The sequence below is a fragment of the Papio anubis genome, chromosome 9, assembly GCF_008728515.1.
Source record: "Papio anubis isolate 15944 chromosome 9, Panubis1.0, whole genome shotgun sequence".
In the NCBI taxonomy this organism is placed as follows: Eukaryota; Metazoa; Chordata; class Mammalia; order Primates; family Cercopithecidae; genus Papio; species Papio anubis.
In genome coordinates, this window is record NC_044984.1 from 100,583,017 (window position 1) to 100,594,555 (window position 11,539).

The window sequence follows — 11,539 nt, forward strand, 5'->3', positions numbered from 1 at the left end:
GAAATGATACCGCCCACCTCGGGGGACTATAAGGAGGAATAACAGGTTATTACGCATGCTGAGCACAAGACCTGGCACACAGGTACTCAATAAACAGCATGTGGTTTTTATTGGGTGGAGGGTGGAAGGCAATCCAGGGAAGAAAACATGTCCAGGTGTGCACTAGGGCTGAAGGTCACTCAGATGGTCTGAGACACTGGTTCTCAACCCTGGCTGGACATTAGAATCAGAGACGGAACCTTTAAAATACCAGTGCTGGCTGGATGCAGTGGCTTACACCTGTAATCCCAGCACTTTGGGAGGCCAAGGTGGGCAGATCACAAGGTCAGGAGATTGAGACCATCCTGGTTAACACAGTGAAACCCCGTCTCTACCAAAAATACAAAAAAAATTAGCCGGGCATGGTGGCGGGTGCCTGTATTCCCAGCTACTCAGGAGGCTGAGGCAGAATGGCCAGAACCTGGAAGGCAGAGCTTGCAGTGAGCTGAGATCGCACCACTGCACTCCAGCCTGGACGACAGAGCGAGACTCCGTCTCAAAAAAAAAAATAAAAATAAAAAATAAAAATGCCAGTGCCAGACTCTTTATGCTTATTCAATCGGCATCTGTTGGGGCAGGGCCCAGGCATTTTTTAAAGCTCCCAGGAAGATTCTAATAGGTAGTGAGGGTTGAGGTCCTATGCTTGAAGACAACAGAGCTGGAGACAAGTAATCATTGAACACACTTGCTAACAGTCCATCAAAGCAGGCCCCCAGCCCAAGAGTGAGGCCATCTTGGTTTCAGAATTAAAAGAAAAAACAGCTTTAAAAGAGTAAACGTACCTATTTGCTAATTGTTTATACCACATGCTAATAAAACACATCATAATTATGAAATTCTCAGAATGCAACCACTCTGGAAAAGTCATAACAAAGCTCAAGTGTTTATTAAGAATTAAAAATACTGTAAATAAGCCATACAGTTCATTTCACAGTAAACTAAACAAAACCTTTTTTTTTTTTTTTTGTACTTTTCAGGTTTTTTGGTTTTTTTTTTCAATTTTTTTTTGGAAGGGCAAGACAGCCATTAAAGAACAATACAGCTCAGAGGGAAGGGAGATACAGCAAACAATTACAGAAACGCAGTATGCACGCTCCTTGCCGACAGACAGGGCTGCCCAGGCAGCAAACCTCTTCATGGACATCATGTTAAAATAAAAGGACCTGGCCTACATTCCCCAGGGAGACCCCCCATTCCACTGTGGACAGCTCTCCTAATGCGTTTTTTGAAAGAACCCAAAGACTCCCCTTTCTGGGAGCCTAAACCTCTGTGTTCCTTGGTGACCTCTTGAGAGAGAACACGGGCCGGCAGCGGGGACAGAGGACACCGGGACTCTGCTGGGTGTAGTGCTTCACATTCAGAACCGTCTGGATGCTTTGCATAGTTACCTCTGATATCATAAGATGCGTCAGGAAGAGGAACGACCCACACACCACAGGGGAAGGCGGCCCTCAAGCAGCGGATTCCTTTCAAAGACAGACCCAGGGGCTTCTCCCCTCCTCATTCAGAGCTGACAGCTATGAGCTTTAACCGGTTCAAAGTGGAAGACAAGTGAGAGATACCTCATAAAAATTTCGGCCAGAAGTACAAAAAAAAAAAAAAAAGTAAAATTAATTTTCCTTAAAGACAACTGGAAATAAAAGTGTCCCCCAAAACCACCTTTTTTTTTTTACTTGAAATCTGCCAGCCCGACAGGATTTCTGAGGTTAATCTGCTTCTGTTAATCCTCAATTGAAGCCTTTATCATTTTTCTCTGACTAGAGACATCCATGAAAAGCCACCTGTTATTCACAGGGGCTGCGCTTCAGGAAACTAACCAAACTCTGAAGCAGAGAACTTAAAACATTGTCAATAAATTAACTGGGCACGAAAATACAATGCCTTGGTGTTCAGGTGGTGACAACTGCTCTTCAAGAGGGGACAAGAAATTGGGGGGTGGGGGACACATGGGAGAAAACCACACATTTTTTGGTCATGAGAAATTGGACTTTAAATCCGCGCCCTGCACACACAATTCATTTAGACCTTTTCGTGAATCTTCTCCACTTTCACGAACAACCTATCCAGATCATTCCTCAGGTCATCTAGTAAACCCTTGGCTGATTCCAGGTTGTTCTCGTTGCTTTCTATTTTGACGGAGTATGCAACCAAACTGTCCACGGCAGTCCTGAGCATTTTCAAGTCTGCCTCCACTTGGCTGACTGAGGCTTTCAGGTTGTCTAAAGAAGAAAGTCTGTCCAGGAAGTCCTGAGGAGGCAGACGGGCGGCCTGGGCTTGGTCCTGACTGAGCAGCGTGTGCACCTGCTCCTGCACTTTCTGGAGTGATTCCACGGTGCTGGGGAGCTCGCCCACACTCCTCTTCAGCTCCTCCACGTCGCCGTAGAGCACCAGCTGGGCCTCACCCAGGCTCCGCACCGTGCTGGCCAGGCCATCCTGGTCTGCCTCCGAGGACCCCAGGCCTTCCAGGCGCCCCTGCAGGGCGGCCAGGCGCTGCTCATGCTCCTGGCTCTTGGACAGGAGGGACTCCAGGCTCTCGGTCTGGCGCGCAGAAGCCACCTGCATGGAGAGCACCCCGTCCTCCACGTGCTGGAGCCTGGAGTCCAGTCCCTGACTCTTTTGCTGGAGCACCTCAAAGGCTTCCGAGTGTCTGAAGCCTCCATCTTCCTTCGGCCCATGGGAATCGGACTTCAGCTGGCGGAGCTCTTCCTCCAGTCTCCGGATCTCCTCCGGAAGGCGGGAGACGGACTCCTCGGACCTGAGAAGCTTCTCCGTGAGGGCCTGCAGGGCGAGCCGCTCCGTGTCGGCCGCCTCCTTGAAAGCCTGCTGCTCCTGCTTGAGGCTCACCAGCTCGCGGACCTCGGTGTAGACGTCAGACTCCATAGTCTGAAGGGTGCTTCTCAGGGCCTCCATGTCCCACTCTCTGGACTTGGCTGAGGTCTGTATCTCCTTCACAGCTTCCTTCAAGGCTTTCAAATCCTGCTTGTGCCCCTCGGATTCTTCCAGGGAGGCAACCTTTGCCTTCACGTCGTTGATCTCCTTCTGGCTCCTCTTCTGGACTTCTGTGAAGATGGCGATGTTGTCGTTGATGGATTTGGTGAGCTCCGTCAGTCGCTCCTCCACCGTGTTCTCCAGGGATGTGAAGTCCCGCTCCCGGGCGTCCTTCACCACATGGATCCCATCCGAGAGGTCTTTGAGAATCTCATTCTGGAGTTTCTGCAGCACTTCACTGATCCGGCTGACCTCACTCTCCCCTTGCTTCACAGCTTTCTCTGTGAGGTCTTGTTTATGTTGGGAGCTTCTCAAGATGGACTCAAAAGTTCCAAATGTGGCTTGCAAAGACTGCACCTGTAATCAAAATCCAGACGTTAATTGCTGAGAAGACCTGATGAGTTTCACATGATAGAACTTTTTTTGTCTGCCCAGCCTCCAGGTCCTGTTTTTTCCAGAATGGCACCACAATTTTCCTTTGGAGAAACATCCTTCCACACATAGTCCATATGGTTTTGAGGACCAACCCTAGAGCCCCCTTCTAGTGCTCCAGGGATGATTTATAACCCAGGCCTGACTAATCAGGCTGGACAGCACAATGATTAATAACCTGGGTTTTAGCCTGATGTGGCACATGGTGCCACTTTTAATACTTTGTTGCAAAAAAAACAAGGAAAAGACAGAAAACAAGAACCTGACTCTATCAAGTCCCTCGGTCTAACCATTACGCAGGAGAGACATGTCATGAGTATGCAATCAGCCGAACCCACAATGTGGACAATTCTATAGGACAAAGAACCAGGATCTTCAACAACTAAGTGGCATTTTAAAAGAAGGAAAGACAGGAAACTTACAGGCCGAAATAAATTTAGGAAAATTTTCAATCAAGTGTAATGTGTGGATCTTACATAGATCCTGATTTGAACAAACCAACTGTTAAAAAGACATCTTTGAGCTGGGCCTGGTGGTGTCCACCTGTAGTCCCAGCTACTTGGGAAGCTAAGGTGACAGGTTGCCTTGAGCCCAGGAGTTCAAGTCCAGCCTGGGCAACAGAGTGAGGTCCTGTGTCTAAAACAACACAAAAATTTAAAAACAAATAAATAAATTTTTTAAAGCCATTTTTGAAATAATCAAGGAACTGTGATTCTGGACTGGGTGTCAGATGATATTCAAGAAATACTGTAAACTTTGTTAGGTATGATATACTGTGTTCTGTTAAAACAAACAGGAAAAGGAATAGAAAGGGAAGGAAAGGAAAGGAACCCTTATCAGTTGGAAATAAATCCTAAAATGCTTTGGGTAAACTAAGAATGTCAGCCAGGGATTCACTTTAAAACTAATTCCTAATTCACTATCCCCTGGATCTGCCAGGACAACATAGGCTCTTCAGAGGCCCTAGAGCTGAACTGCCAACATTTTCTGAAGCCCTGGACCCACTTCTGCCCAGTAAATTTTCTGGCTTCAGGACAGGACAGCCTCTCTGCTTATGTTATGGCCATTCAACAGCAACAGCATCTGGAGAACAAGGGAGACCAGGTTGGGCACCCATAGGGCAAGAGAGTGGTTCAGAATCAGACTTCTAACTCTAGCCAAAAAAAAAAAAAAAAAAGGCAGATGGCAGGTGTGCTGATGGAATGAAAAAGGAATGGCAAAACATCAGTAATTCTTGAAACTGGGGTTCATTATATTGCTTTTTTGTTTATGCTTGAACACTGCCATGATAAAAAGTTAAAAAATAAAAAGTCCGTCCACTGGCACGGACTCTTGAGCCAGACTGCCTAGGTTCAAATCCTAGCTTGAACACTTCCCAGCAGTGTGATCTTAGGGAAGTTATTTAGCCTATCTGGACCTTGGTTTCCTCAGCTGAAGGATGAGAAAACAGTACCAGACTCATATGATTCTCTGTATGAGGATTAAGTGAATTAATAATATATCAAATACTTAAACTGTGCCCAGAACATAGTGAACGCTCAATACATGGCAGCTATCATCATCGTGATTATTTCTCGTTTCTTCTGAAGCACCTGGTGAGTCTGCAGATTCCTAGAATTATCTTCAGTCCAATGCCAAAAGGCAGGAGGATAAACTGAAACGGAATGTGAACAGCACACCTCGGGTCTTGTGCCAGCCCCACCAGTAACCAGCTCTGTAAGCAAGAAGAGTCACGTTCACTTTCCAAGTCCCAGGCTCATCATCTAGTAGCAAATAAGTCTCTAAAGTGCTGTCTAGCTCCATCGGTCTGTTTTAAGGCAGATTAAGAGTAAGGTTCTCAGGGGCTCCAGAATACTAGACAATTTCCCTGCCCAACCAAATACAACCCAAGTCTTAAAGGACACTCCGTGAAGGTACTGGAGAGAGCCCATCTCTGAAACTAAGTTACTAAATCACAGTGTCTGCCTGTTCTAAGCATAGCACTCAGAACAGAGGTGTGAGCAGGTGAGCACGGTACCTTCAACATGGCAGGCTTTCTTCCAGTGTTTTTTGATGGAATCACAGAATGAGGAAATTTTAGCAAAGCCTGATGAGCTGGCCCATGTCTCCTCTGATCCCTGCCAGTCCTGACCTGGGCTGGCTCTTCACAAATGGTTAGGAAGGAGACTAGAACAGAAATTATACCCAACCCTCAACACTATAAAAAGAACATGGTGTTCCCCTACTGAGGGTACTATGAGTTGCGCATCTTTATGTGAAAATAACTCATTATAATCAATATGCATAGGAAATATCTGTTCCCCCAACAAATGTGGGATGCCCACTAAGTGGTGGGCAGTGGGCAAGATGCCAGAGATGAAATAATGGCTAGGATGCTTGCCCTCAAGGTTACACCGTAGGGTGGGGGGACTGGGTGTTAGCAGTGGTTGACATTCAACCAGCCACTTATGATGGACCAATAATTACACAAAGGACTTCAGACACATCATCTCATTACACCCTCATCATCATCTCATGAGTTGGTGGCTCCCAATGATCTCCATTTTACTAATGAGGAAACTGGTAAGTGGTAGGCTCAAATGTCAAAATCCCAAAATGCTTGATTTCAGAACCTGAGCTCTTAACCACTACGTGATATGCTCAAACAGGGGCACTGACTTCCAAGTGCTCTGAGTACCTGGAAGAGAGGCTGCCAATTCCTGACGCCCTGACTCCTTAGCCAGAGAATCTAGACAAGAAAACAAAGAAATATGAACAGGGAACTCACGCTTCCACAAATAGGTCCTAGTCTCATTAAACTGTCCCTACCAGGTCTAAGCCTACTCCTACCATTCTTTTTTTTTTTTTTTTTTTTGAGATGGAGTCTAGCTCTGTCGCCCAGGCTGGAGTGCAGTGGTGCAATCTTGGCTCACTGCAAGCTCTGCGTCCCAGGTTCACGCCATTCTCCTGCCTCAGCCTCCCGAGTAGCTGGGACTACAGGCACCCGCCACCATGCCTGGCTAGTTTTTTATATTTTTTTAGTACAGACGGGGTTTCACCATGTTAGCCAGGATGGTCTCGATCTCCTGACCTCGTGATCCACCCGCCTCAGCCTCCCAAAGTGCTGGGATTACAGGCGTGAGCCACTGCGCCCAGCCTACCATTCTTTATATCACGCTGGATCTGCCAGGGCAACACAGGCTCTTCAGAAGGCCTAAAGATCAACTGCCAACACTTTCTGAAGCCCAGGACTCATTTGTGCCTGCTGAATCCTCTGGGTAAGGACAGGCCAGCCTCTCTGCCTGTGCTACAGTCATTCAGAAGATTTGAGTCATTCTCCAATAACAAGAATATCTAGCTGGAGGACAAGAGACAGGTGGGCACCCAACTCCAGCTACACCACTTATGGTCTGTGTGTGACCTTGAACAAGTGACACAGCCAGTCCTCAGCTGCCCCGTCTGCAAAATGGTGCCACTAAATGATACCTGCCTCAGAGGGTGGCTGGAAGAACAGAAATCATGACTATAAAGCATTTAATAGCATGGCTGACTGACAGTGAACACTAATTATGAATACTGTAAGTATACTTCCCTGCTATGAACCAAACTCCACCCCCCAATAAGTCACCAAGAGTTATAAAGGGGTTCAAACTCAGGATGTCAGGGAACCAAACACAACTGGTTCCTCAATGCAAAATAATTATTTCCTGGCCACCCCAAAGATGCAGACAGGGTGGCCACATTCTGTGGCAAATCCTAACACTGTTCTGGCCATGTTCTGAGTCTCAAGTCAATGAAACATTTATTGGGCACCTACTATGTACTAGGCTAAATAGTGGAGTGGTTAATAGTGTTCTAGGAGTTAGACAACAGTTTGGATCCTAGCCCAGCCACTTACTAGCTATATAACCGCTCAGTCACTTAGCCTCTCATTTTTCTCCTCTGTCAAAGAGGGCTGATAATAGTTCTTACCTCTTGGGGTTGTTGTGAGAGTCAGGAGATGATGCATTTTCAAATGCTTTGCATAGTGCCTGGCACGTAATAAGTGCACCACAAATATGACACATTAAATAATAGTTTTATTACACTACTAAATTAAAAGAAAAGTGGTCAGCCAGGCGCAGTGGCTCATATCTGTAGTCCCAGCACTTTGAGAGGCCAAGGCAGGAGGACTGCTTGAGCCCAGGAGTTTGAGACCAACCTGAGCAACACGGCAAGACACTGACTCTACCAAAAATTTAAAAAATAAATAGCTGGATGTGCTTGTGTGTGCCTCTGGTCCCAGCTACTTGTGAGACTGAGGCAAGAGGAATACTTGAGGCCAGGAGCTCAAGGCTGCAGTGAGCTATGATCACACCACTATGGCCCAGCTTGGTGACACAGCGAGACCCTGTCTCTACGAAATACAAAATATGAAATAAAAAAAAGAGAAGTCACTATTTCAACGATTTTAGAGTCATGAGGATTCTTAAAAGTCTGGATGGAGCCCTCTTCTCATTGTGTGGAAGGGAAAACTGAGCCCCAAAGAAGAAAGTGATCTATATACATAGCTGTGATGGAGAGGGGGTGAAGAAGCAAAAAGAAGAGACTAAGGGAGGGGCAGGGAGAAGCACAGAGAATTAACCTGGATTCAAGACCTTCCCTATTTTGGCCTCAACTTCCAACCTCCCCTCTCTCACAATTTCCTAAATGTGACTCTGCCACTGGCATGGTAGCCACCTCCTCTCTCTCGAACATGCTCAAAATAGTGCCCCTGCCACGGTGTTGATCACACTCCTTCTCTCAACATTTATCGATCACCGGCTAGATGGCTGGCACTACCCTGGCCACCAGGATACAGGCGAAATTCCACACCCTCCCTCTTCTGAACTTTCATGGGAGTTACCCTCGACTGACACCTCCTTATGTGCTGCACAAGTGATTGGTGTCTTTTGCTCCTTCATACCCTCCCACAAAGCCTACACAGAGCCACGCAACTGTCAGACTTTAATAAATATTATGATTGATTAGTAAGTAGGTGGATGAAAGAGAAGAAACAGAGGCCAGTGATTATACTCCAGCAGTATGTCTATTTTTTAAGAATGGTTTGACATTCAGGATAGGCAAAGCAGCACTGCCTACTTAATTCCCTTAGAAAAGTCACCTCCCTTGGCCTGCAGCGTTTAGCAGGCTGACTCATTCCAGTTGTTCTGCCAGTCTTTTTCTTTTTTTTTTTTTTTGAGACGGAGTCTCGCTCTATGGTTCAGGCTGGGGTGCACTGGCAGGATCTCTGCTCACTGCAACCTCCGCCTCCTGGGTTCAAGCAATTCTCCTGCCTCAGCTTCCTGAGTAGCTGGGACTACAGGCATGCGTCACCACGCCCCGCTAATTTTGGTATTTTTAGTAGACACGGGGTTTCACCATGTTGGCCAGGCTGCTCTCAAACTTCTGACCTCAGGTGATCCGCCCGCCTCTCGGCCTCCTAAAGCGCCGGGATTACAGGAATGAGCCACCACGCCCGGCCGTGCTCTGCCAGTCTTAAGAGGAAACTCCTAGTCCTGCACACTCAACAAAAGCAGAGAGCAACTTGGCAGGACAGACAGCATGCTGGGAAAAGGAGGCAGCGGCTCAGGGACCAGAAGTGGCGGGATTTTTTGTTTCAGTCTTGCAACCAACTTTCATTGAGCAATGACATAGTGAAGAGCGAATGAGATAAAAGGGGCCGTACTTGGTATGGAAAAATCACAGAAGGGCGGAAGCTAAGCACCTTCGCCTTGAGAGTTGGGTCCGTCCATACCTGAAATGAACCCCTGCGGACCCTTAACGAACAGGGCAGTGGACTAGACATTTGCATGTGTCTGCCACTCACCAGCTGGGGACTTTGTCGACTCACTGCTCTGTCTAAACCTCAATGTTCTGCTCTGGAAAATGAAATCAAAACTGTTAGTCCTCCCTCCCTCCCAGGGTGGCTATAAAAATTAGGTAATATGTGAGTAAGCATTCTAAACACCATATAAATGTGGCTAGAAGTATTATTCACCAGTATGATCTAGTATTTTTGGCCCTTCCCTTCCCCTAAAGCTGAAGTAGGGCCAGGCGCAGTGGCTCATGCCTGTAATCCAAGCATTCTGGGAGGCCGAGGCAGGCAGATCACTTAAGGTCAGAAGTTCGAGACCAGCCTGGCCAACACGGTGAAACCTTGTCTCTACTACTAATAAAAAATCAGCCAGGCGTGGTGGCACATGCCTGTAATCCTGTAATCCCAGCTACTCAGGAGGCTGAAGCAGGAGAATCGCTAGAACCTGAGAGGCAGAGGTTGCAGTGAGCTGAGATCGTACCACTGCACTCCAGCCTGGGCGACAGAGCCACACTCCCTCTCAAAAGAAAACCCCAAAAAAGCTGAAGTAGGACTACGTCAAAGGCCCACCTGGGCAGGCTGGTCCAGTACAGGACAAGGGACCTAAAGATAGATGGTATTTCATTTGGACCTGCAAAGGAGTAAGAATGCCAGCTCCGGGTCTATTAAAAACCCCGCTGGGATGTCTTCCACAGGCAGAGCTGAGGTGGGGCCTTGCCTGAGGCTTCCAAGGATGCGCTGGCTTCCCTTCCAACCTCCTTTTCAGACAACTCTGCCCATTCAGCGGTTCCTAATCCAGAAAGAATGGGCTCCCCGGAGCCTGCAGGCTTCCTTACAGGTCACCGCTAATGCCCTGTGACAGGCCCTTGGCCCACCCTGCCAGGCAAGCCTGGCCATCCTCGCGGCGGCCCATCCCTCGGGGCCGACTCCTCCGCAGCCATTAACAAAGGGGGTCTGGGGACTGCCTCAGAACTAGGGGGCCGCATGGAGGGGGTGTCTAGACCAGGGCCCGCCAACGAGGAGCGACCGGCTCCCGCCTCGGGGCCTGGGCAGGCAGCACGAAGGGGCCCGGCCGTGGGTCCGGAGGCCGCAGTCGATGGGGCCAGTGGGGGGGCCGGGGGTACCCACCTTCTGCTCGACGCCCTGCAAGCCCTGGCCCAGTTCCTCCCTCTGCCGGGAGAAGTCCTGGTGGCTGCGCCGGACCTGCTGGACCTCCTCCAGGACGTGGTGGACGCACCAGCCCGAGAAAGCGGCCGCCGCCACCAGGGCGAGGTAGAAGAGAAAGTTGAGCGCCCTGCCGAGCCTGCGCGAGCAGGACGCCGAGGACGAGGCGGCGGCGGCGGAGGAGGAGGACGAGGAGGAGGACTTGCCGCCGCCGCCGCCGCCGCGGTGGCCGCCCTTGCCGTGCGCCTGGTTCTGCGGGTGCTGCTGCGGGTGCTGCTGCGGGTGCGGCGCGGGCGGCGGCGGCTGCTGCGGCGCCGGAGGCGGCTTCTTCGCCACGTCATCCGCGCCGCCCGACGGGTGGGCACCCTTCTCCGAGGGGCTTGCGGCGCCGTGGCCGCCCTTGGAGCCCCTTTGTTTGGCCGAGGGCATGGCGGGCGCGGCGGCGGCTCAGGCCGCGGGCTGGGAGGCGAGCGAGCGCGGCGCGCGGCCCAGGAAACTTGCTGGGGCTCCCCCGGGACTGGGCGAGCGGCACGCGGGCGCTACTGGCGTCGGAGCGGCCGAGAGGACGCGCGGCCGGGGAAGGAGGCCGGGCCGAGGAGGCGGGAGGAGGGGGCCTGCCTCCGCCGCTGCGGCGCCGACCCCGCCTCCCGGTAAGGGAGGCCGAGCGAGCCGAGCCGGGAGAGCCTGCCACGCACGCCGGCCCGGCGGCCCCTCCTCCCCGTCGCCACGACCCCGGAGAGGGAGGGCCGGGCGGGGTCTACGGGGGCCGGGAAGCCGGCGCGGGGGCGGCCGGGCGCGGGGTGGGGGCCCGGCGGGGTCTGCGGAGGTTGCGGCGCGCGCCGAGGTGGCCGCGAGGGTAGAGGAAAGGAGAGGAGAGGAGAGGAGCGGAGGGGAAGCGGCCGAGGTGGGGCTGGCGGCCGGGCGGGTTCCATGCAGGACGGGGGCGGAGGGCCAGGTCGACCCCAGCCGGGGCGTGCGGGCCAGCAGGGTCGACTGGGGCCGAGGATGGGCGGCCAGGCGGGGTCGGAGGCACGAAAGCCGGGGTGACCCTGCGCCGCGGGCCAAGCGCGACCCCCTCCCTTCCCGACCTGTGCGGAGAGG

General features: G+C 50.9%; 1 protein-coding gene across 1 annotated transcript; it reads right to left on the reverse strand.

Annotated features, from left to right (window-relative positions):
• Window positions 1–903: 903 nt before the first annotated feature.
• CKAP4 (cytoskeleton associated protein 4) lies at window positions 904–11,145 on the reverse strand. The gene is made up of 2 exons (XM_021922851.2): window positions 10,403–11,145; window positions 904–3,384 (listed from the first exon to the last, which is right to left on the reverse strand). Exons 1-2 carry the CDS (start codon window positions 10,865–10,867, stop codon window positions 2,059–2,061), a joined length of 1,791 nt encoding a protein of 596 aa, XP_021778543.2. The 5' UTR covers window positions 10,868–11,145; the 3' UTR covers window positions 904–2,058.
• Between the last annotated feature and the right edge of the window lie 394 nt (window positions 11,146–11,539).